General features: G+C 36.3%; 2 protein-coding genes across 3 annotated transcripts; both read right to left on the reverse strand.

Annotated features, from left to right (window-relative positions):
* Window positions 1-4150: 4150 nt before the first annotated feature.
* On the reverse strand, window positions 4151-8872 carry LOC121976365 (protein O-glucosyltransferase 1). Of its 2 annotated transcripts, none has more exons than XM_042528499.1 (6): window positions 8626-8872; window positions 7945-8546; window positions 5519-5708; window positions 5374-5438; window positions 5091-5301; window positions 4151-4687 (listed from the first exon to the last, which is right to left on the reverse strand). In XM_042528499.1, the coding sequence occupies exons 1-6, from the start codon at window positions 8761-8763 to the stop codon at window positions 4418-4420; spliced, it is 1476 nt and encodes a 491-aa protein (XP_042384433.1). In that variant the 5' UTR covers window positions 8764-8872; the 3' UTR covers window positions 4151-4417. The 2 variants fall into 2 exon arrangements, with proteins under 2 accessions (XP_042384433.1, XP_042384434.1); XM_042528500.1 differs by lacking the exon at window positions 4151-4687 and adding an exon at window positions 4719-5013.
* A 4735-nt stretch (window positions 8873-13607) lies between these two features.
* Window positions 13608-18797, reverse strand: LOC121976366 (granule-bound starch synthase 1b, chloroplastic/amyloplastic-like). The gene is made up of 14 exons (XM_042528502.1): window positions 18653-18797; window positions 16959-17316; window positions 16794-16874; window positions 16619-16717; window positions 16422-16511; window positions 15608-15671; window positions 15430-15530; window positions 15221-15330; window positions 14866-15109; window positions 14619-14795; window positions 14348-14539; window positions 14169-14255; window positions 13966-14094; window positions 13608-13891 (listed from the first exon to the last, which is right to left on the reverse strand). The coding sequence occupies exons 2-14, from the start codon at window positions 17301-17303 to the stop codon at window positions 13775-13777; spliced, it is 1836 nt and encodes a 611-aa protein (XP_042384436.1). The 5' UTR covers window positions 17304-17316; window positions 18653-18797; the 3' UTR covers window positions 13608-13774.
* Between the last annotated feature and the right edge of the window lie 8063 nt (window positions 18798-26860).

Here is a 26860-nt window from a genome sequence, read left to right on the forward strand (position 1 = left end):
TCCTCTTCCCCATACTTATTTACTTCTTTTTCTTTCCCATGCTACCGACCTCCATTACTAAGTGCTAAGACCAAGATTACTAATTACAGTATTTAATAGACGGCATGAGGCGTCGACGGCAGTGACAGGAGGCACCGGGATCAGAGGAGAAAGGAGGAGGCGGTGTCGGTCCGGTGGTGGCGTTGCGAAGAAGAGAGCTTGAGGAAACTCCATACGAGAGAAAGAAGAAAGAGAGCCCGACGGCGTGAGGCAGCCATTGGAGAGCGGCGGCCCGGCAATCGGCTGAGGCGTCAAAGATGGCGCTCCTCCTTCGTGGCTGTAGCGGCGGAAGACCCCCAAAAACCCGAACCCTCTCCTCCTCCTCCACGAACCCCCTCCTTTCACCTCTAATGTCTTAACTGTAAAAAGACGTCAATACCCCTCTCTTTCATTAATTCCTATTAAATCATATCCGTATCCGATACAAAGGAAAGGGAAAAAAAAAGTTTAATCGGATAATAGAAAGAGAGAAGAGGAAAGTTGCAGGTGAGATTGAGAGAAAAAAAAATTAAAAAAAATATTTTTAATAGAGGGGTAAAACGAACGTCATTTGAATATTCTCAAATCTCGAGCTAGCAATACCAAATTTTGGATGCGAGCTTTCAAAAATTGTAATCATTTTTCCTTTAGAGTTTTTTTTTTTCTTTTCCTCCCTCCTTTCTTTGGCTTAATGTAATAATTTTTTTTCCACTTGAATTTCTTTCCATCTCCGCTTCATCGTTCCGAGTGGACAAAGGAGTTTTTTAACCAGTCTACGATTGCCCGATACTGACGTGCATTGAGCATGCCATTATATCCTTATTCCTCCCTAACTTTGAACTTTAAGGAGTTTTATAAACAAAATTTTAAAGGATGAATACAGTGACGGATCCAGAAATTTAAATATGGAGGGATAGATCATGATAAACAAGGGACGGTATCCTCCTTCTCTACCGATGAAACGCTATAATACTAGGGGTTCCACCGCCAGCAAGAAGGGGCGACCGCCGATGCCGCCCCCCACTGGATCCGCCCCTGGATGGATAGGATGGACGGTAAGCGAATCAGGGAAAAAAGATATTCTACTTTTAAAATAGAACATATGAATTATCAAAAACCAAAGGTGATACTCAGATAATGATCCCTTTCCTCTCATAAAATCTTGTCCATGTGACATGGATTCACGTCCACAGCCCTGTCAATAAGCTCGACGTATGTGACATCTAATCACGTCAACTTCCAAATTGTTCGACCTCTCAAACATCCCTAGAGCATCTTAAGTGTTTTGACATCCCGAGCATCCCCACCCCATTTCATCAGTTCAACTGCCTGACTAACGCGGCTCGACACCACCTTGACTCAGTGATTTGAGTGCACCAGTTTGGCGCGTCCCTAGTATTTTGCATGCCAGAGCGTTTTGGCTTAGCACCTCTTGGCATGGAAATGATTGGCTCAACTCTGCACCCAAGCACAGCATTCAGATAACCCCTCTAGATGTCTAATCTGTCGAAGGATGGTAGGGCGCCTCAATCTACTATAAGTATGGCACTAATAAGAATAGGATATAATAAGGCATGCCAAATATGGTTTGGACCTATATGAATTAGAATGAGGTGCCCACCAGAACTGTGGCATAAAAGTGAAATTATCATCTTAACCGGCAACCCCACATTTCTTAGAAGGAGATAAATTATAGGGACTTTGACTAGCAATAGTAAAACGTGATACTCCTACCAAGGGCGGAGCCACTTGTTGAGCTACCCCGGCTATAGCCCCGGGGGTTCTACGATAGGAGGATAAATGAAAAATATAAGAGATAGAGTAGAAAAAAATTTAATCACAAAGAAGTCAGCCCCCGAAGGATATTATTTTCTATTAGTTCAGATATATTAGTTGTTTTAGTTTCGCACTTGACGTCATGTTAACGACCCCCTCATGACTATCCCACACTATTGAGAAGGAATTCAATAGGAACCCAAATTGACAAGTGTATAAGTGGGGATCCCCATAAATGATGAAATCTCTTACCTAATTTCGACCTCCAGAGTACTACAGTCATTATCTCATGTACTTACCAACTTAACCAGCTATGAGAGCCCTTTAACTAACAATAGTAGTAGATGCAAGAGAGGATGGGGCAATCTCCTACCATAGCGAGTTATGAGGATGTTGTTGAAAGGTATGGCCCTAACATGACAATCTTAATCCAAACTCCCTTATAACCTCTATGTTGACATAGTCAAGCCTTTCCAACCTCAAGTTTAGCCTTTTAGGTCATATAAAAGGGTGAAACTAGTGATAAGGAAACTCCATTCTTTTTAATTGGCTCTCTCACCATATTATTCTCTTAATCAGTTCTATCAGTGAAATCTATCTAAAGCATGGAAAGAGAATTGATACATCACTTTAATATAATAAGAGGATAATTATACTCCCTGTAAGTATCCTTCGTAGTCCATCATTAGATTATACGAAAAGAGATAAAACTTGAGGAGTTAATCTCTCAACATCTAAACATGACTCTTATATAGACCACAACCTAAGACTCAAATAAGGAAAGAAATTATAACAATTACAATTAACACATCTTAATTCCAGAAAAGAAATGGATTTTTATCTTAAAAAGAAAGTAATTAACTTAATGATATTAACTCAAATCAAGATGAGGATCAAGATAAATCTTCTATAAAAAATATCAGAAATATGAAAATTATCCTAAATACACAAAAGATAAAAATTATCAAAAATAACAAAAAGACCCTAAAACGGGTTTAAACGTCAGAATTTGGGACTGAAAATTGACGGTTACAGTTACACCGGTAACAAATGTAGGTTTTCAAATTTTGCACGCGCAACGACAGACAGACAGAACCTGATTTCGAGTTCCAAGTCAAAAATTATGTCTATTTGAAGTTTAAATGTTCATATTAGACTTCAACTTGGGTTAGACCTACATTATAACCGATTGCCAAATGACTAAAGAGAGATGAATTTTTTCCCAAATTAATAGATCACACTCTAGCATCCTATGATATGTGTTAATTCATATACCGCCCTATCTCAGATTTTTTTCATTAATATTATTCAAGTTTTTAATTAAACTCAACTATCAATACTATTATTCTTATAATTTAAATTAACTTGTTATCAATTCATAAAATTTATACTATTTTTTATTTTAAATTTTTTATTTTTTGTTTTTAACATAGTATTATGGATACTAAATTTAGAAAGAACATAAAAAATCTACAAAATCTATTATTTTTAATAATTAAATTTTATATAAATTAATAAATAAATTTATCCATAAATCATGTACAGATATTATTATGAATATTATTTAGGAATATTGTTCTAGAGCACTAATAAACTAAGTTTACTCGTGCTCAAACTTATTTATTTTATATAATATTTTATAATGGAATGAACATAAATATTTTTATTGAACCCAACATCAAGGTTGTTCACAAATATTTTGTTCAATTACAACACTACGTCTGCATGATCGTCAACAACAAATTAGGATGATTAATGATTAACTTACATAACACCTTGGTTTCCTCTTATTATTATTTTTTTTTTATTTTTTGTCCTCTCGGGATGGTGCGGTCGTTAAGACATAAAGTATTGTCATATAAGATATTGAGATTGAAACTCGACGCGTCCGAACATACCTTTCCCCATGTCTTGACCACCTGTACTAATAATTAGTAGCAACCCATGATTTACCTCCTCCGTGTTGACCTAAGGACGGATTGATGGAAGCGCTAGAGGCGAACAAATTACTTTTTACCACATGATTTACTTTTATGGATCATCAAGCTAAGATGACGAAATAAGGGAAAAGATAAATGAAATTTATACAAGGGGAAATTGAGATCATTGTATTAAAATTACATCTAAAAGGACACTTCAGTAGACGAAACCTACAATCATCTTACCCTATATTATAAGAGATTATTTTTGAAACTCGAACATGTAACCACAAAGTTACAAGGCAGTAATTTTACAATTCCGTCAAAGCTCAATTTCGCTAAAAGTACATCTATGAGCTGGAAAATCTCCTTTATTGTTCATTGAAAATGTAATATAAGACAAATGACCTTAGAAACAAACACATGAAATCTCCACATGGCACAAAATAGTCATTTATTCATTTTTCTTCTTTTACTAATACAATTTATGAGTTCTCCCATGAAAATTGTTCCATGTTGAAGAGAGGGTAGTATGGTTTACAAAGGATGAGACAAACACAACCTACAATATGTAGGTTGAGATGAATATTTAAAGAAATGAAAATAACCAAAGCAACTAATTGAATTCTCTGGCTGTTGAATGAATCCAGAAATCCTAATATGGAACTTTCTCGTGTACATGTGAAGTTAGAGAATCCTTCATATCAAGTTTGATGGTTGTTACCAGGTGGAGGAAGAGTGCACGGCAAAGAAGTTGAAGGTGATGCATAACTTGTTTCTAGGAACTGCCTCTGCTTCTCGTCTGCAAGGCAAAGGATTGAGTCCGCACACACCTCTTGAGCTGACGGAGGAGGAACGGGTTTGAAGTCTTGCAATTTAGAGTACTCAACGAGAAGGTGATACATATAATCATAGACTCGATCCATTTCCAACTCCTCCATGAATGACTGCCCCTTCTTTCCTATGGCCTCTGCCTGTTCATCAAACCGATGCACAATTATCTTCCTCATTGCTACTATCAATTACGTTCTTGTTTCATTCCCTAAAACTTACTGGAAGAGAATTTATTGAACACTTATTGTTCCATTTGATTCTCCCTCCTTGACTCTTTTCCCCTTCCTATCGCATCAACTAAAGTAAACTCTAGTATTCTCATTCTCAACTTATTATCGAAAACATCCACCTTCCTTCAATTGCGTAACCCATACAATTATAATTATTTTATTGATTTATGTGGAAATTGCTCTAATTGGAAATATTCATCTAAATTGAGTAACAGAAGGAATTTATGCTATTGCACCTGAAGCCAATGAAGGAAAGAATTACGGGAGGATCATAAGGACAACAAAGAATTACTGGAGAAGTAGACAACAATACCTCAGAGGGATTTGAATTCCCCCAATCGACAGCAAGCTTTATCGACTGACAGAGCTCGGTGGGACTGACGGGCCAGAAATTTTCTTTTGGAACAAGACCACGGGTAAAGAAGTCTTCATACTGTGGATCGATGAACAGTACAAGGGATCCACATGCTAGGATGTACTTCAAACTCACTGACCATGCAAAACCCTCTGCATATATCTTATATCTGAAATTAAAAAGTAAAATCATATACCAAATATAGTTGTTATATCTTAATGACACATCGAAGCTATTGTACCGGTAATTGCATTGGCTTGAGAGACTAGATTTCTGAAACCCAGATTTGGATTCTTCTACCCAGTCCTGCATTTCAAAATAAGTGCATGAATTTACAGAACAAGTTTAATAATACTTCAAATTAAGTGAAGGTTAAAATTTGATACTTGAAGCATGATTTTAGCTCCCCATTTATTGGAGTCATTGCAACTCAGAAGTGCCTCTCTTATGGGTGAGTCGACAAAAGGGTTGCCTTTCCAGTATGCAGTTTTGTCCTTTCTATTCCACTTTACATTTTGCGAACCAAGCTTGATGCTTTGGAATTCTTCATTCCATGATCTGATGTTGATCTCAGGCCTGCCATAACATTGCATGCTTGAATATAATAGGCATGAAATGTTTTCTCTTGGCAATCCAAAACAAAGCTGAGCTTGAAACATTTCTTACCAATTTTCTTTTTCAGAACAGTCTTTCTATACCAAAATTTTGATAACGTTGTCTTTCTACATAATTCAGAAGTAATGATCTCATTCATTTAGCAAATTGATTACCATGAACATGAAAATTTTGACATAATTTGTTGCAATTAAGATGAATTCACAAGAGGTTATTGTAGAGTCTTATTGAAATGACAAGTGAAAATATTCTACAAACATCATAAACATATTTGGAGGAATTAAACAAAAGAGTACAAACAAATGTATTAGAGAATAACGCCTTCTATCTGCAGAATAAGTGACAGGAAATGTGCGTTGTTATTGTGTTTGTATATATACGGATTCAACTTGAAACTCATTCGATCCCAGAGAAAAAGCTAGAATGTTTCTGATTGCTTAATTAGGCATAAGGAATGAAAGAAAAGGATTGAGGAACCCATTTATTCCAAAAACTTGATTGATTCAATGAACAAAGACAGAGTTCAAATCAATGAGTTTGGCTAAGAGAAGGCTAGCACAACAATTGAGAAACACATTTCTTTCGAAAATTTGACTGAATGATCAAAGGCAAAGTCAGTTCAAATTAATGAGTTTGGCTACGACCTAAGATGACTTAGTTATACCAAGTAATTCTTTCAAGCTTCCTGCTTATGAGGCTACCTTTTAGAAAACTTACTTCAAGCATATTGTATTGCATTTGCACTGACCACGAGCACATTTAATGAAGTTTCACCAGAACAAATTTAATCCTGCGAGCTTTCAAAAGGTTATTAATGAACCAAGGCAACATAGAACATAAGTAGAGTCATCAATTTGAGTTGGGTCCGCCTTGCCAAATAATTTAAGCAGATTGGATTGAATTTTTATCAACTCATTTTAAGGTGGGTCAAGACGGGCCGACCCGCCTAGGCCCGCGACCCGCGTGGGTCGGCCCATGGTGGGCTCGGGCTGGCCCTTGGTGCTGGTGGATTGATATATTTTTTTATTCTAAAATTTAAAACTAAAGTGCACCAGGACCAAGCATTGACAAGAGCTTCGTGACTACTCTAATACTCTAAAATTTAAAATTAAAGTAGTTATGGGCTTGATCCGCTTAATCCACAATTCAAATTTAAAATTTCAATATATATATATATATATATATATATATATATATATATATATGATGGGCTCGTGAGTTAGCTCACCTAACTCGCAACCCATCTTGGGTTGGGTTGGGAATTTCCCAACCCATCAGAATGGCAGGCCGGCCGGCCCAGCCGTATGATGAGCTTTTGGTGGGTCAGCCCGCCTCGTTTGACTAGTAAAAAGATAGGACATGTTCTTACATTAGTGCATGTCAACCATTCTCTCACTTTTTCTAAACATATTTTATCTTGACATCCTAGGATTAATAGCTAAATATATTTGGAGATTAGTCTCTAAGTGTACAGAAATTGTCCAGATTTATTCGGTAGGCGAATCAGGAGAAAAGACCGTCAACCTCTAAGATTAGTCGGGCAAAGCCCAGACACTTGGACTATAAGAAAAAAGTATATTTGTTGCTAATACTTATTGCTAATAATTAGTTTCAAGGATATCATCTAGTTCAATGGAAAGAGACTATCATCAGAAATGAGGAGGATCTGTCAGAAAAATCAATACTATGCTTAATCTCCAATCTCAACTCACCAATGTAAACAAAATTTCTCTCCGGACTCAAGTTAGCACACTTAAAGTTGATAGTCCAATCCTTTTGTGTTTGGAAGGATAATGTTTAATATACTCTTCTTTTCATGCTTTTGGTTATTTTCTCTCAGGATCAAGAGCATTATTTATAGACTCTAATAAACACATGGTTTCTAATTGAAAGAGTTCAGCAAAACAATTGACAACCAATGTGTCATACGATAAGGAGAACCCTTCAAAAATACTTCCAAATTTACTAATAAACACATGGTTTCTAATTGAAAGATCCAGGTTTGGTAAAACAATTGACAACCAATGTGTCATATGATAAGAAGAACCCGTCAAAAATACTTCCGAATTTATATTTGAACACTGATAAGATCGATCTTTCTAATGGTGATTCAACATCGAGCAGTTCTAATTAATCAATCGTATATTTGTTTCTGAATTGAAATGAAGCAGTGAATTGGAGAATGCAAATATCTTACCAGCTCCAGAAGGACCAATCCGGGAATGGGATGTCAAAATGATCTTCGGTGGTGCAGTAGCGGAAGAGCGGTGGTGGAATGGGTAAACTGCTAGCATTAGGGCTCCCATTGCTGGGACGGAATTCGAACCGGTGGAGGGTCGGCCGGTCCATGCAATCGAACATGAGGTCGACATCGGGCACCATTCCCGGGTACCTCCGCAGGAGCTGCAGCAGGCCCCAAATGGTGACCAAGGCCCTGCTCTGCACGCACGCGTAGTAGAGATCCACGAATAAGCGTCTCCCCTCCAAGATCACCACCCTCATCGCCGCGCGCTTCCCGGCCTCGGCCACCAGCGCGGCCGAGATGCGGGTCGACCGCCACGGGTCCAGGTCGCGGTGGATCGCCCGGAAGAAGTTAGGGCACGACCGCGGGGGTGGAGAATTCGGGTTCGGCCTCGGCGCAGGGAGGATCGGCGGGGAGCTAGGGCAGGAGAGAACGACGCAGCGGAGGACGGTGAAGGGGCGTAGGCGCTCCTTGATCTGGGGGAAAGGGTGCCACGGCGTGGGATCGAGGTTGTGGCCGGCCACGGTCTTGGTGTTCGACGCCATTTCTTCCGCTGCCTGCACAGGGTTAGTGCTTGTGAGAACGCCTGTCGAACCGAAGCGAATGAGAAACGAGGAGGGAGAGTCAGGAGCGTACCATGTGGAGGAGGATGAGGAGGAGAAGGACGATGGAGCAGAGCGCGAGGAAGATTAAGCGGGAAGAGAACGGGAGGGCGGAGATGTGGAGACGGCCTCGACGGGCGGCCGAAGAGCTAAGCCGAAGCTGCGGAGCCATGGCTGCTCTCTCTCTCTCTCTCCCTCCCTCCCTCCCTCGCCCTCGCCCTCTCTCTCTCTCCCTCCCTCCCTCCCTCGCCTTCCCCTCGCCCTCGCCCTCACCCTCTCTCTCTCTCTCTCTGAATCTGGAGATGAAGCTCTTCTTCTTCGAGAAGTCGAAGGTTCATCCGCGCTCCTTGTGCCACGTGACCCGCATTTGACGGACGTGTTCGAGAAAATCCTTGGGCAGGGTGCATCAAAGTTATGCCAGGGATAATTGCATTTCACCCCAATTATTACATTAAATACTACCTAAATTTTCAAAATAATCAGCATTTTCCTATAATTTCAAATTATTATCATTCCACCTCTCTAACGGCTAATATGTTTTTTTTAAAAAAATTGTATAGATGTTTATTCCGATAGGTCACTTCGTTCAGTGTTAGATCATCTCTCTATAAAGGACGATAAAATATTCTCTATAATTCATTTATTTATATTTTATTGTAAAATCCATGATATTAAATATTTAAGAATGAGCTAATTTTTTAGCTAATAATTTAGTGATTTACTCACTTAAAATTTAATATCTTTAATTATAATGTGCCATCATCTGATTCTAAATCAATTTCATTTGCTCCAAACTAATTAATTTAATTTATTATTTGCCCACCGAGCTTGGGGCAATTATCTTTGTATAGACATATTAAACGATCGTGGTGCTTGAATTATTCGTGATGTTGAGCTATCCATCATGATCTATTTGTATTGTTCAAATTTTAGTGATCCGTCAAGATCCATTTGAGTTTATTGAATTTATCTGATAGAGACTAATCCGTAGGGCTAGATTGAATCGTTCAACTCTGGATTAATCGGATCATATAAGAATTGAATAGTTGGTTTAAAATAAAAATAAAAATTGTCCATGCTCCTCAATTTTTCAATGGGCCTTTTTTAGTAAAAAATTTAATTTTTAAATTGATTAATTTTAAAGATGATTGATTCATCCTTATAATTTTTTTTTATCGATGGTAAAAATAAATCTAAAAAATATAATGTAACAGAACAATAACAAACCCAATTGATCCTAGATTTTCATAATAGTGTCACTGGTGACGTGCCTCGGGGCACTAGGCTCTATCCATGATACTGACTCTCTGTCTCTCTCACACAAAGTATTAATCTACTTGTTTTTGGTAAAACGATTTATTATTTTGCTTTTGCTGGATTACATCCCTCTCGTGCAAAGTAGTTATTTCGCTTGTATTCTTGTGAAAGTTTATTGTTTTCCTCAGGAGGTAAAGGGTTATGGTTAGATTTTTTTTTTTAATAATTAAGGATCTAAAGTTTTACTTTGATTTAGTTAGGTGTATTATTAAAAAAATTTCTTCTTAATAAATAGCGGATATAAGAATACTACTATTATGATGAATTTTTATGTGTATTTTATTAATTTATCTTAATTATCAATGAAAAGACCTGATTAATTATTTGGTAAGAAAGCTTATGTTTTTTGTTTTGCTCGAAATTGAGCCGTCAAAGACGAAAGTTAATTAAGGTTTTAAAAATCACTTCCAGGATGGATTTGAATTCATTTTTAATAAATTGGCAAAATTTGTTTTTTCAGCAAAGGTATCTCATAGTATGAAAATACCTTTATTACATAATAATTTAGTATAACTGACCGTCCCATCTCCTCTGCCTTTTCTCTTCTCTCGAACTCTTCACGCAATCTAAAGTTCCGAGCAATTGCACAACAGAATAACAAACAAGACTATTCAAGTGAAGTGCCGTCCTGAAACAAATGATTCATTAAAAATGAATGGAATGCATGAAAATAAAAATGATTTGTTAGTTTCCAAAATATATCCTTTACGGTTGAATGTTCCATCAGATGGTAAACACACCCAAAAAACCCAACAGAAGATGTTGCCCCCATTGGGACTATTAAGTGCTGATTCACTACAGAGACTATTAAGTGGTGATTCATTATAAAAAAAAATAAATCATCGATTATTAATCATTAATATAAATAATTAAAATAAATTATGAATAACTACTAATTATTAGTATAGATGATCAAGACGAAAAACATATCTTTATGGGTGCGTTTGGTTCAAGTTATCATGTATAACTTTAGTTATGTGATTACCAAGATTATGGGGAATAAACACATAACCAAATGTTATTTGGTTCAACTTAGGTAACGCAACAAAAACTTGTTTGTTTGAAGGTTTTAATGAATACCCTAGTTTAATATTTTATCGTATTACCCTTAGTTATAAAACCAACTATACATAATAATAATAATATTATTATTATTATTATTTATTTATTTTATGTTTTTTACTTTTCTTTTTCATGTATATTTTTTTATTTTTTTATGTGTTTTTTTATTTTTTGATGTTTTTACATTTTTATATTATTTATATTTATATTTTTTATTTTTTTACATTTTTTAAATTTTAATTTTAATTTATTTATTTTTTAAAAATTTTTATTTTTATTTTTTTTAAAAAATTTTAATTTTTTTTATTTTTAAAAAATTTTAATTTTTTTTTTTTTTAAAAAATTTTAAATTTTTTTAAATTTTTAAATTTTAAATTTTTTATTTTTAAAATTTAAATTTTTTAATTTTTTAAAATTATTTATTTTATAAAAAAAATAAATTTTAAAATTTTAAAATTTTTTAAACATTTTTTTACTTTTTTAAATATTTTTTTTTATATTTTTTCTCTTTTTTTTTCATGTTTTTTCTTATCAGAGGATATTTTTGGTAAAAAAAATTCGTTAACCCCGAAATCAAGAAAAACCTTAGGGGGCGTTTGGTACGCGCGTTTTCCATTTTCATTTTCTGGAAAATGCACGTTTTCTGAAAAACGGTGTTTGGTTTGCGTTTTTCGCGCGCGTTTTCTAAAAAATTGGCTATCGTTTTCTAGAAAAACAGAGAATGACAAAAAGTCATTTTCTGTTTTCTAGAAAACGCGCGTTTTCCAGAAAATAAAAATGAAAACGGTGCAAACCAAACGCACTCTTAGTTTTCTAAGGTTTTCCGATTCGGGGCTGCATGATCCTTTTGTTGACATGTCGAGCATGGAACATTACTCATGAATCATCGAATACCTAAACCAAATAAGATTTTTGTTGATAACCTTGAATGGATAATCAAAGTTATCAAGAATAACCTCGAACCAAACGCATGATAACACCTTCTACTTTAATCACGGCACCGCACATGCATCAGTAGAATCTACTTAAAAATAGTATTAAAGTTAATTGAATTTGGTCTTAATTAATTTAATTTGATTAAAATCGATCAAAATATAGTTTGGATTGACCCAAAACAATTGTAATATAGAGAAGTTTTAATCATAATTATTATAATATAAAATAGTTAATTAAAATTACTTAGATTAACTTCAATTAAATCCGTTTTTGTTAAAACTATTTGAACAATGTTGGATAAAGATATTTTAAGATACAGGGTGTTTTTTTATATAATTTTTAGAAATAATGTTTTTATGATAATAAAAATAAAGGACGTCTTTTTATTTTTTATTTTTTATTTTTTTGCAAAATAAACCCCTTCGGTAGGTAAACACTTAAAAAGACTTAGAGAGTAGATCTTCTGATCCACAAATTACGGATCAGGGAATGATCCACTACATTAGGACCTTTGATTTATATCGATCCCATCTATTTAAAGATGGGGTCCATCTAAATCAAGGGTCCTTATCAATGGACCATCTTTTGATCCACAATTTGCGGACCAGAAGATCCGGCCCGAAAGACTTATATGTTTTTGTTGCAGTATATTCATCTAAACTTTTTTTTATAGTCTTTTTCGATTTATAAAATGAGATAAATATCATAGATTCATCTTAAATCCATGCCAGATGACTAGTGGGTGGAGCAATTTTTTTCCGGATATATATCTATTAAAAATTGATTCATATTTCATTATAATAAACCTGTCGTCCTCTAGTTAATTAAGCATCCGGAGACGAGTTAAGCGTTTTTTTAACGGAACGGATGGAGTCTAATTTTAAAAGCCCAATAGTCTCTGTTAATTAAGGCCCAATTCACCTCGATTTATTCATGTATATAAGCGCTTCCGTACCCATAAGTAAAACCCTAATAACGTGCTCTTTTGCTTCTTGGAGCCCATTGGGAAGAGTCTACTCTAGGGAGCAAATCAACCATTCTTGAGTTTTTTTTTTAACCGGCTTATAAAATATTTAATTTGCATTTAAAACTATCAAATTGAAACTGAATGCCAACATATTAAATAATTTCTTTAAATTGAATTTAAACTCATAATATTTTATTTGATTATATATAAACGATATATTATTCGATTATTTATGGCGAGTAAGCCGAACATAATTAAACTTTGATTTTTTTCACAATTTTAATTTAAATATGTTTAAATTAAAATCCAAATAAATCATCCTCAACTTAATTTAAGTCATTTTAAATTATAGTTGTACTTGAATCACAATTCGAACAATTCAAACTGAACTCGAGTTTAAATTTTATTTTGAATCAAGATCAATCTAAAATTATTTATATTTTCAAACTTCAAATTAAATTTAAATATCACATATATTTTTCAAACCAGAACTCAGGTATAAATATTTTTATACATTCATTTATAATCTCCCGGAACTAGTATAACTCACTTTTGTGTGGATTTATTATGATTTTATATAGACAACTCAAATATTTAATAGTCTTTTAAGTATATAAATTTTAATTTTCTCTATAATATTTTTATTTTTTTATTCTCACTTTAACATCCTCATATATTTAAATCTTTAATCTTCAATAAAATTCACTATCTCTTATTCTTTTTTCTCAAAAATCTAAATTAGAACAGATAACATTGCATTATGCCAACAAACGGTCTTAGATTACACTGCTTATTTCACAAAACTAAATTAGAACACGTTGCAGTGATAGTGATATATATCTCTACTATTTTACAAACCATTCATTGTGAAAATGCAATGAGGAACACACCTCGATCAGTTTCATGGAGTGGCCACGTTTTCCATGGCGAGAGGAGCTACTTCCTCGCCTTCAATTCCAGCTTCACCACCCTCAAGCCCAAGGCTCAGCAAGAACTTCTCCCATTCCTTTGCTGGCCCCTGCCAAAAGGGAAGTTAAAGAGAGTAAGAATCATCAGAGGCAAGCAACAAGATATAGATCTGTAAAGACGCACCTTCCAGGAGTGATCTTGAGCCATGCAGTTCTGTATCATCTCCTCGAAAGCAGGCGTTCCATAAACCATAAGGGCTCTCTTCACTGTTTCCACAATCTTTAGCACGTCGGCCTTGTCGACGAAGTCGCACTGTAACAAGATCACAGACTTTATTAGGAATCACGTTGATGTGTCGATACAAGTTGGAGCAAGTGCTTAATTACCTCCACACTGAAGGGACCCATGTGGAAACCTGTGATGCCTTCTTTGACAGTGTCGACAAGTCCACCGGTCGTGGTGCACATGGAAGGCTGTATCAAGATTCAGAGTATATTGTCGCATCAAGACTCCTCTTCTTATCTTTTACAGACTAATGGTGAAAAGAAAAGAAGAGGCAACATACGATTCCGTATCTCATGCCCTGGAGCTGAATGAGACCACATGGCTCGAACCTACTCGGAATAATAAGGATATCAGCACCCGCCATGATTCCATGAGCCAAAGGAACGTTGAACTTCATATGGGCTCTGAATTTGTCTGGGAACTTGTCCTCGAGCAATGCAAGTTGGCGCTCTAACTTCTTTTTACCGGTACCCTGTGATCTTTCGCGATTAGTATAATGATATGTGATTGTGTATGTAAGTAGAGAGTGAAGCAAAGAGATGTTTGCTTACGAGAACTATCACTTGAACATCCTGATCGATGAACTTTGGAATCGCTTCAGCTAGAATGTCTGAACCCTTTTGTTCTTCTAGTCTTCCGATGAAAGCTATCACAGGAATTTTACTGTTGACGGGTAGTCCAACCTCAGCTTGCAGAGCTTCCTTGTTGAGTGGCTTTGCCTCCATTACCTGAAATATCTTTGTGAGCTTCATGTGCAAGGTAAAACTAAGGTGAAAAGCAGTCACTGAAGGTGCTCACAGTGGTTGCATCATAATTTGCTGTTATGTATTTGTCCGTTGAGGGATTCCACTCGTTGATGTCCATTCCATTTACGATGCCACAGATGGTTTTCAAGCGCAGTATATTGTCCAACTCGACGCCCTTATCAATCCCTGAGACGAGTTCCTTGGCATAGTAAGGGCTCACAGTCAATACACGATTTGATTCTATAATTCCAGCCTTCATCCAGTTGATTTTCCTTCCTTTTGTTGGTTTGTCATAGCTGCAAAGCATGTATATCATATCAAATTTCCAGTTGGGAAAGAAATTGAAACCTGATGGTTAACTTATGATTCTAGATAAGTAAGCAATGGAACAAGATCAAGGAGCATACCCATCGATGAAATCAAAAGAAGACTTGAATGTATCAGGGAGATTGAGCCGTGAAAAATCTTCAAAGGCAAACCGTCCCTGATATGCAATGTTATGAATGCAGAAAGCAACCTGAAAGCCAGTGAAAAGATTGCCAAGAAATCAGTTACTTATATATCATTAACAAGGCCTCGAAAAGCAAGATCAAGTTCGAGTTTCAGGGCAACTTACTTTAGCATTTTTGTATATTCCATGGGCTTGATACATGGTCTTTAAATAGCAAGGTAATAGAGAAGTATGCCAATCATTAGCGACAAAAACAACATCCTCGCCTGGACAAAACAAGTGATGGTCAAACATACAAAAACAATTGATAGATATGATCAGTTCAGAAGCTCTATTAGAATACCATATGGCCCAGAATGATATTTGCTATTGTTGAGATTCAGAACCCTTGGAGCTTCCAGAGCTGCCTGGATGAGTCAATCCACACCTTTGTGAGAATTTAGTAGCAAGAAGTTTGAACTTTATTTAAGAAATCTTCCATATGCAGAATAGTCACTCAAACATGAAATACATGAGCCCATTAGCCAATCTGTGTTGCTAAGTAAAAGATAATGATCAATGAATGGGATTTAATAAACCCTACAAAATAACTGATCATTCTTTGATACGGTACATATTCTATCTATGCAATTGGCAAGCCAGTTAAAAGAAATAATACTTTCACACTGGTTGTGCTACTGATTGGTAGCTAGTTACGAAGCTAACTCTGCCTTCTAGTTCATATCAGAGTTTGAAGGGATTTCAATTCTCATCAATACAAATAAATAGAGCTTCCAAATTTGTTGAAAAGTGTCCAGGTATAGCCATCCTAATGCATTTATAGATATAAAGAAGAATGTCCACCAGTGTGTATTTTTTATTTTTTATTTTTTGCACCACAAGCATCGAGTTTTTATCATGCATGCAATTCTATCTTCTAACAGGGGAAATTTCATGTTATCCTGCCATATTTCATGTCATCCATGGAGTTTTAAAATTGGAAGTAATGGCGCCAGTGTTTATGGAGTAAAATTACTAGGGGCATTTGGACTATTTTAAATCTTTAGGAGGCATTTCGGAAAAACATATAAATTTTGGGAGTGAAATGAACACATTGATTCCTAGTAAAGGACATAGAGAAAGCCTGCTTCTTACATCCATCTACAAAGAAGACTTACCAGACACAGAAGACAGAATCTTAGCTGGTTGTCTTCATAATCAGTTCCTGTGACAGGACCATATATCTTTCCTCCAGTTTTTCCCCAAACCTTTAGGAAGGAAGCCGATTTACAGTAAGCTTTGTGTTCCTTTATTTAATCATAGAAAGAACTTGGCAGTATTATCAAGAAAGAAAATCATGGTCATGCAAGAAAACCTTCGCAAGGAAGAGAGGGTGATCCACAAACACCCGATCAACTCCCCTTTTGTAGCTGTGGAAGAAGCGAACAGTCTCAATTCTATCACCAACTTTCAACTGCATGCAGGGACAAAAATTGAGTATGGAGATTCAAGAAACCAAGCCAACTTTATCGAACAAGGTAGTATGATACCTTGACTGAGACAGATGTATCCCATCCATCTTTGTATTGGTCATATCGCGGTGCTATAGTCATCACCCTGTGTCCATTTGCCTGTGCACAAAAACTAAAAAGCATTCATCAATCTGTTGCAAGGAGATGGCTATATAGTCCAGAGTTAGAGCATAAAAGGATTACCGCCATGGCCGGTGGCAATCCTCCAAGAACATCACCAAGCCCTCCAGTTTTACTCCACGGAGCTACCTCAGCACCAACAAAGATCAAGTTCATTCCACTTGCACAGATTACAGAGAGTCTTGGGTTAGCATGCTGGATTCCCTTCCTCACTTGCCTAGTAGACTGCATTGGACGTGAATTCATTTGGTTCCGGGATCTCAGTCCTTCAAAAGTATTGGCATGGCTACTCAGATAAGGGATCCTTCTGATTTGGAAGGCCGAACCCTCCAAATCACTAGCTCCATTGTATCTGGACCATGGGGTTTTAGCAATGAAGTGTGATGCAGTCACAACAGCCATGGCCATGGGGATATCCTCACTGCAATCAAATGAATTAAAAGAATCAAATAGACAGAAAACCCTACCATGTTATTTCAAATATCACCAGAAAAGCTTCCAAAAGAATTCCAAAAAAGAGGCTCCTTGTACTGAAGATATATTCAGCTTAGGATAGTAGCACTATGTAAATAACTTGACATATTTTATTTTAGAATCATAAAACCCGTTCATTTTCCTCATGTAGATATAATTAGATTCAGATTGACGCAAAAAGGTGGGAATCGACACCATGAGAACAACAAGGGGACTATAATTAGCGGAACAAATTTCAAAAGATAAAATGTTTTAGCAAAACGATGGTACGTCCGGGAAATAACTGTGTTTGCTGAGTTGAAATACTAGAAGTTACAGAGATTTACCAACTCATAAAGAAGAAGTTGAAGGCTGTTTTTTTTTTGTTTGTTTTTGAAAAAAAAAAGGTTCGAGGGGAGAAGAAACAGATAGTTAGATGTGGAAGCACCATTGATTGAACGGATTTAGTTCAAAAGCATAAAGTAGCTAAAATCCGAGTTCTTCCTGGAGAAATGTTCCTTCGATTAGAACGGAACAGAAACAAAGTTAACAAAAAGAAGAGAAAAAAACAACAAAATACTCTAGCTTTAGGAAGAAGAAAGTAGCAAAACAAAAAGGGATCTAGACACATGAAAAAAGGGACTAAAATAACCCGGAATAAAAAAAAAAATCAGAAGATAAATCCAAGCAGAAGATGAAACGGCTGCAAGGGAAACAGAGTTAGAGGTGCACGGATTTAATTCAAAACGAAGTAGCTCGAAGCCAAGTTCTTCCTAGAGAAATCTCCCACCGATTAAAGCAGAATCAAAATTTTCAGAAAGAAAAGAAAAGCGCAAGCTCTAGTTTTATATCGAAGAGGAGGAAGAAAACATGATTAATCGCGCAAATTTAGTTCAAAAACCTGAAGGAGCTAGAATCCGAGTTCCTCCTCGAAAAATCTTCCACCGATACCAAAAATAAAAGAAAAACTACGAACGAAAAGATCTAGTTTTAGACCGGAGAGCAGGAAGAAAGCACCATTAACCGCACAAATGTAGTTCAAAAACCTAAACTAGCTAGAACCCGAGTTCTTCCTCGAAAATTCATCCATTGATTGAGGCAGAAACTTAATTTCCAAACAGAAGATAAACACTACGAAAGAAATGCTCTAAGTTTAGATAGGAGAGAAGGAAGAAATCAGCATCATTCACCGGCGATCTCTTCCGTGGAAGACGGAGAGAGAGGATGAGACGACTCAAAAAAAACATAAAAATAAAGACAGAGAGAGAAACAACGAAATGCTCTAGTTTTAGAGCTGCACTCACCGGCGATCTCTTCGATCGAAGGCGGAGAACGAGAGGCAGATATGGGAAGAAGAATCACCGCCGGAGCTCGATCGCTCTTTCTCTTTATGGCTTGCAGTGGAAGTGATGAGGAAGAATCACGAGATCCGAGGATACTTGTATAACTGCGAATTATGATAGGGACTCCGAGGCGACGCGTGGCGGCGTGTGAGTGGGTGGTTGATCACGGCGGTCAGTCTGATTCCAGGTGGGTCCCTATCGAACGCAGAGTGTGATTATGCGACGCCACGCAGAGCGGTAGATTCCGCCACGTCGGCACGCGCTTGCGGACGACGAAGTGAGGACGACGACTGTGAAATTACCGAAAATGTCCTCGCTGGTTTGTTCATTCTGACTAATTACACACGATTTAAGGTATGCTTCGTTGGATGGAATGAGATTGAAAGTTGATATTTGATTTGAGATATTAATGATGAGTTTTATGGATTCAAACCTTTAAATATAAAATTGGATCATTATCAAGTAAAATGAGAATTGAATTGAAATTTCTCATTTTCATTCTTTACTTCAATAAATCTCATTCCTATTTCTATTTTCTTCCGTAAATCAAACGCCTCCTTATTAAAAAAAAAAAAAAAAATAAAACAACTCCTACCATATTTTTAATTTAATATTACTATAATAGATATAGCTTATCAAATTATAATATACAAAATATTGTTATATTAAATTTTAATTTATTTAAATTTAATCAAAACTATTTTAAAAATATTATAGTAGTTATAATAATAATTATCATAATTACAATTGTAATTACCAAAATCACCATGACTACTATAATGTTTAATTTTTGACAGGAGCTTGATCGGATTTTTATAAATATATTTAAATAAAATTGATAAATAAATAAATAAATAAATTTAAATACAATTAAATTTAATTAGATTTAAAAACTCGACGTAGTTGAGCATACCTCTCTCAGGTCTTGCCATCTGTACTAATGGCTAATAGCATCAATGATTTACCATCTTCGTGTTGACTTAGGGACCGACTAACGAGGATGCTAAAGAGAGTGAATCGTCTTTTACCTCATGTATCATCTTATGTTTCATGATAACAAAAGACAACTATTCTCGTCCTCAGTGATTTTGTCAATTCATCATAAGATCAATACGAAAAAAATAAATCATGGACAACTAATCTACTAATTTAGGGAATATTTACCTCGATTATACTATGATTTAAACTCCAAATCTTATATTGATAGTACTTTATATGCAAACTAATAGACTGTCCTTATAGGACAATCATCTTATGCTCCAAGACCGATAAAAAACGTTATATATATGTTTATTTCAATAAATCATATATCAAATACTTTGAATATTTCCGTATAAATATAACATCGTTTGAGACGAAGATAAAATTTTTTGTTTCAACGACCGATGCACAGTGAGGATCTAGAACTGGAGTGGACAATAGAGGCAAAAGGACATTCCCGTCATTTTAATCCTTCTCACTTTCTTTCGCCGGGACATTCGTGTTTGTTCACAGTACGACAAGATATAAAATTCGTACTCTGAAAAGGAGATTGATTGTAACCTCCTAGCCTAAACGGGTAGGACTGGGGACAAAAAAAAAATTATGAACCAGCAAAATAGAAGACAAAAAAAATTGTAACGGACGATCAAAAAATTGTGAACCAAAAAAATGGAAAAAAAATAAAAAATTTAACGGACGAAAAGCGTTGAAGTCATAGCTTTCTCGTGGAGCCCAAAATTAATGAACGCCTGAGGAATGGTTGAGGCCCGCGTGTGGCCTGTTTACTTTGTGGCTGCACAGCCACATTGATTGACATCTAGAATCCGTGAATAAACTTTAGCACAACGGTTCAGATTATTTACAACGACTCCTTTTCTAACCTGGCACAAAACGTTACAATTTTTTTGCCTTAATAATTTTTTCTAATTGATTTTTTTTTTTGAAAGAGATAAGTGAAAGAATAAATAATAAATTTGAATCTTACCAAAAAAAAAATATGTAACAAACAAAAACAAGAATATATTGAAATTGAAATATTTTAGATTTAATAGAGTAAGAATATATTATATAAAATTTAAATTTAATAATATTAAATATAATAAAATAAATATGTAGTTTTAAATTTTTAAGAGTATTTTTTTAAAAAAAATAATTGAGAGATATCTTACATGAAATACAAATAAGATGGTTAAAATGGAGACAAACGTAAAATGTTTTTATTGTATAAATTATCTTTGAAATTTAAATGAAAATTTTATAAAATAATAATTAAACTTGATATAACAATTAAGTTATATGAAATTGAATATGAGATTATAACTTAGCACAACAAAAGATGGAAAATATTAAGATGATAAGTGGATAAATGAACATATGAGAATATAAAAGATAAGAAATAAAAATATTAAAGAAAAATAAAAATTTATTAAGATAAAATTATGAAAGATAGGGTTAAGATGGTAGAACATTTTTAAAAGAATTAGACGATATGAAATTACGATAAATATACGTACCAAATGATAAAGAAAAAAATTGATAAATATCAATAAAATAAGATAAATTTTATTAAATGTAAATGATAATATAATAGAGGATAGTCGTCTATTTGGACTTGGCCGACCCCACTAAACAATTTAAGTGAGTTAGGTTAAAATTTATCAATCCATTTTAAGATGAGCAACCCGCCTAGGCCCACGGCCCACATGGGTCGGCCAATGGAGGGCTCGAATTGGTCTACAGATTGAGTTTTTTTTTTCCAAAATTTAAAACTAAAATAGAAACCTCAACAAATTTGTGGGCTTGACCCGCCTAATCCGTAACTAAACTTACAAAATTCAAATTTTTCTATATTTTTAAAAATTTTTGGTAGGCTCCTGCAATCCGCCTTGAGTAGGATAGGATTGGAGATTTCTAAGCTCGCTAGGATAATGGGCTGGCCCATCCCGCCTTGCTATATGATGGGATTTTGACGGGCCAACTCGTCCCGTTACGGGTTGACCCGACATTTAATGTGATAAGATTTAATGATTGTTGTTGTTGATTTATTTTAATAAAAAAATGCTCTCAAATTTATGAACTTTTCTAAATTTAAACTTTGATAAAATTTCACTAGTCAAATATCGAACAGAAACGATCTACTGACCTCCTTAAGTTGAATCAGTCATGTCTCATTCTGTGTGCCATGGTCATAAATCAGACATTGCAAACCTGTCGAGTTTAGATGATTACAAAATTAAAAGAATTGGCAATGCACTGAAATATTTTAGGAAAAAAAAAACACAAACAACTTCATCAACTTACTTCCACTGAATTGTACTCTAGAAGTTATTATCTTCAGATTAGTGAGTCGTGTGGTTTTTCTTTTAGCTGGTTCATTAGCAGCATGTGAACCAGAAGAATTCTTATTACAAGAGACTTGGGACCTTCCACTGGGACCTGAAGAAGAATACTGGGTAGTTTTATACTGCTTAGCCCAGCATACTTCAACATGAGAAGTAGGATGCATGGGTAAATTGCATAATGTCTCAGAAAGGAATGAGTTGAGTAAATCCCCATCAACCTGATACATGGAAACTGCCTTAGGTTTCTTGACCTTGGCTCCTGTTACAGTTCCCTTTGTTATAGCTGACGATGAAGGCTGCACGGGAGTTGCAACATGCTATGAGTGCCAACCAGGAGATGGTGCATCCAAAGACAATTGCCTCTTTCACGAAGCTGAAATGCTAGAACCGGGTGCAGAAACATCTGTTTGAACATTATCAAACAACCCAGACTGAAGCCCACCTCCTTGTCTCCATTCCTTATTTAAAGAACTGAGAAAACATTAGCTGAATCCATTAAAATGAACCTGAAATTCCTTGCCTGACACTGCAAACTCCTTTCTTAGTTCAGTTAGTATTTCCTTCCCCGAGTCCTGAAGATATGGGTCCCAAAGGCATCCAATTTATGCATGTAGAATGACAATTGAAAAATCACGAACAGTGGGGAAGTAGAAATACGTTACTCTAGTAATTAATGGCATCAGAACTACCATATTCATGCCCTCTAATGAATTGACAAATATGAGCCATCTTCTTAAGAAAAGAAAAATAATAATCCACAGAAATGGTGAAATAGCATGACATTGAACCCTCAAAATTACACAATAACTAAGGAGACAACTATTTCACTATGAAATCACTAAAATTGACAATGAATAGTAACAGAAAACAATTAATGTAGTTAGCAATGCAAATGCCCGTTTTCCTCGCTCAATAGTAGGACCATGTACCGAAGAACATGTATTAGGATGTTGGTAAATTAATTTGGAGCAGCACCATGGTACCACCTTCCAAATGCTAAAATATCTTTGCAGTTTTAGTGAGCAAGACCCTAGATCATCATTATTAGTAGACGCAAAGCCTACAATTCTTTTTTGGGATAGGCAAATTAAGATTATCCGAAGGTAATGATGTACAATCATGATTGAGCTTGTTCAATCAAGTCCCCAATCCTAAACCCAAACATGATGCTAGCCAAAGGGCACATTGAGAAGGCTTAGAAATTGTCACGTCCCAGGGGTATAGTTCCCGGTACCCCACTCGGTGACAATCTAATATAAGAAACCCTAAGAACCATCTAAATAGAATAATCAAGAAATATATCAATTTATATATATCATAGTTTTCGTAGATCACAAAACTATACAGATAGACAACATCTGAAATAAAATTACAAAATGTAAATACAACGAAACAAAAGTAAAACAAACCAGGAATCAATATGTACGGGCTATCAGCCCTCATCGGTGGAAGACATAATAAATACTGACCAAGAGCTACATCGCGCCACCACGCCTCAGGTGTACAGTCAGGTACTCTGGACCGCAGGGCGCCGTGCAACCACAATAACATGTGGGCGGTCCAGTACTCTAATATAAAGCTCTAGTATAAAGCTAGGTTCATAGTCTTCACTTTTTAATATTCTTCATTTACCATCTTTATTATTTCACTTTAAGTAGTCCATTTTATCCATTTTTCTTTTCATTTCAAATGGTCAATTAAGTTAATATTTTCGTATCAAGTCTGTTAATTTATCATCCTAGGATTCACATATAAAAAGCTACAGGTATCAATAGGTAGAACGTCAAAAACATAGAGTATGAAAGGTCAAGCAAATCAAAAAGACAAGTATCAACAGAACAATAATTCAGAATATTTATTTAATTTTTAAAATGACCATTCCCATTTTAATCCCAGTATGAACCCATATGTGAACAAAAAATAATATCAATTATTTACCCTCCATTATTTTATTATTTTAACCCATTTCACTAATTGTATAAATTGATAAATTTCCTGACTATTCTGTTTAGATGGTTCTTAGGGTTTCTTATATTAGATTGTCATTGAGTGGGGTACCGGGAACCATTCCCCCAGGGCGTGACAATTTTATTGGTATCAGAGCTCAATTGCATTTTCTGTTCGTGGGCTTTGGTTTTATTTAGGGATTTTTGTTTTCGGTTTATGTAGTTCCTGAGTAAAGGAATTTTTATGCAAGTCGAGTTGTATCTCTGAGCTATAGGATTTAAGAGTCATTCTTCGTTTTAATTACCTTGATTATAATTGATTATTGAAAATTTCATTTGATTTTATAGGCAATACCATGAGCCCATGGTCGCGATTGGGGCAGTAGCCGTGCTCGTAGTCGCAGCCGTGTTTGCGATAGTGGTAGTGGCCGAGGTCGTGGTCGTGCATGTCAGTGTGCTTCTACAACTCAGAGGTTTGATCATGGTTTGGATGAGGTCCCCACCTCTCCATCTGAGTTGATACCGGGAGTTCAGATTGGTCCTAGTATTGGAACTGGGGTCAGACCAAGGGACAACCTCATCTTGTTGTGGCTCATGTAGTCGTACCAGTCATTCCCACAACATCCATTATCATGGAAAAGGCCCGTATTCCTTTGTTTGCTAGTTTAGCAAAGGATCATTTTACGCTATTCCATGGAGGCATCGATTCTTGGTGGCACGTACATGGTTGGAGGATATTGAGTGTACTTTTGGGTACATGTCTTGTTTAGACACGGAGAAGGTAGAGTTAGCCGCTTATCATTTTCGAGGACAAGCATCCACATGGTGGAAGATGCAAAAGACGATCTTTGGGGATCAGATTATTTCTTGGCAATCTTTTAGAGAGGCGTTCGAGAGACAGTATTTTCCTGTACCATTTTGTATTGCTCGACGTCAGGAATTCATGAGTCTCAAACAAGGTGATCGAAGCGTGCTGGACTATAGTATGGTAGCTCAGGACTCAGATCATATGTTTCACTTTACACAAGGATTGGCAGCATATATTCGGATCAGGATGTCTGGATTTCCTGTTACTACTTATCGCGAGGCACTTGATCCAGCCATATTTATTGAGATGACTTAGCAGCAAGCCTCCCAAGAAAGAGAAGTCAGCCGACAGACCTCGCAGAGCTCACACTTTAGATAGCAGAGTTGAGGTCGTCGACCCCATGGCCAGCATACAACTAGAGAGTCTTCACAGTCACAAAAGATGGCCGAAGTATCATAGGGATCTAGTCGCCCACTCCCATCACGGCGAGGCCAGATATCTGTGAAGTGTTTTCAATGTGGTGCACCAAATCACCTAGCATCAGAATGTCAACTAGATAAGAGTATATCTTTCTAATGTAAACTGCCAGAACATATGCAGAAAAATTGCACTTCGAAGGCACAACATCAAGTAGGAGGATCACAATCTCAGTAGGCTCGACCTACCCCACGACCTCCACAGTCTCGGCAGCAGAAAGGCCCACAAAGATCTCAGCAGTCTCAGCAATGGAATCCCCCACCTACGCAATTTGCTCAACATCCACAACTCTACCACTTACAATCCTAGGTGGAGAGTGAGTATCATTCGGTACCACCACTTCAGCAGTATTTGCCAGCTCCATCTCAGTAGTATTTGATAGCTCCACCCCAGCAGTACTTATTACCTCCACCCCAACAGTATCAGCCACCATTATCTTATCAGCCTTTGACTCAGTCATACTAACCTTCTCAAGATCATAGCCAGCACTCTTCTTCTATCCAGAGGGTTCAGCCATCAGGTCTTGATCCCGGACACGTGTATGCTTTGACTCATGCCATTGGAGAAGAGAAAAGAAGAAGACGACGAAGAAGAAGAAAGGGGGTTACAAGCTTCGGTGGGGAAGAGAAGAAAAGAGGGAGAAAAAGGAGGTGGTATGGGGGGGTGCACGTGGGTAGGTATGGGTTGTATATATATACTTTTTTATATATACGATTGAGATCCAACCTAGCTACTACAAAGTTCCAACAAAATACCTAGATTGCATTCGAGGAGAGAGTTCGCCCTCAAAATAGGCCACCCTCGCTCGCGCGATGACTCCTAATAAAATTCACAAGGAATTTACCTAAAAGATAATACTGATCCACATTATCATCATTCGAACGAGGGCTAGAAATGCAATCAAACGCTTACCACTACACGCTTACCACTACCATCAGAAGAAGAATCGGATTCCATCCCAGGAATCCCATCTGCGAACCCGTCGAGATCAAATATGCATGGGTTCCCTTCACACCGATCCAAATCGTAGCAATTTAAGAAGCAGATCCGCCGCTTTATCGACGATTCCACTCGCGCGAGAGCAGGAAACGATCCAAATCGAGCATGAGGAAGCCGATTGAATCAGTTGCGCTTTCGGAGGCGGTGGAATGGAGCCTGCGGAGCTCGAGAGATGAGAAGGTTAGTTCCGAGGGATCAGAGACCCGCCGTCAGAGGTCGGACCCGAATAATATTTATGGAGGGAGTTTAAAACACTATGTTTATTTCCAGGCATGATATTAATACGATTGTAATTCCTATTTATATCGTCGGACACGGCATGCGCGTCACGTGAAAATCGTTTGAGCTGGTCCGCTTCGCACTATTCGAGAGCCGATCTGCTTTTAATGGTTTGATTTAGAAGGATGAACCGGATAAAAATTAATTTAGCCTAGTTTTCTATTTAGCTTCGTATCGCCCTTGGAGACAGGATATTATGATTAAATCTTTGAATGATAAATTAGATATTTAAAGTTTAAAATTTAGCCGTAGATTTTTTCTTTAATGAGTAGTGGAGCTGAGAAAGTTAGTTGTCTGTCTATATGTGTTTTTTTTAATTTACGTACCAGATGGCTGA

The sequence above is a fragment of the Zingiber officinale genome, chromosome 4B, assembly GCF_018446385.1.
Source record: "Zingiber officinale cultivar Zhangliang chromosome 4B, Zo_v1.1, whole genome shotgun sequence".
Classification (NCBI taxonomy): Eukaryota; Viridiplantae; Streptophyta; class Magnoliopsida; order Zingiberales; family Zingiberaceae; genus Zingiber; species Zingiber officinale.

Coding starts and splice junctions, on each gene's coding strand:
- LOC121976366 (XM_042528502.1), bottom strand. CDS start 17,303: ATGGCCATGGCTGTTGTGACTGCATCACACTTCATTGCTAAAACCCCA. Junction 16,875..16,958: donor GATTGCCACCGGCCATGGCG/GTAATCCTTTTA, acceptor TTTTGTGCACAG/GCAAATGGACACAGGGTGAT. Junction 15,110..15,220: donor TCTTTTGATTTCATCGATGG/GTATGCTCCTTG, acceptor CATGCTTTGCAG/CTATGACAAACCAACAAAAG.
- LOC121976365 (XM_042528499.1), bottom strand. CDS start 8,763: ATGGCTCCGCAGCTTCGGCTTAGCTCTTCGGCCGCCCGTCGAGGCCGT. Junction 5,302..5,373: donor TCAAGCCAATGCAATTACCG/GTACAATAGCTT, acceptor TTTTAATTTCAG/ATATAAGATATATGCAGAGG. Junction 4,688..5,090: donor GGAATTCAAATCCCTCTGAG/GTATTGTTGTCT, acceptor TTTGATGAACAG/GCAGAGGCCATAGGAAAGAA.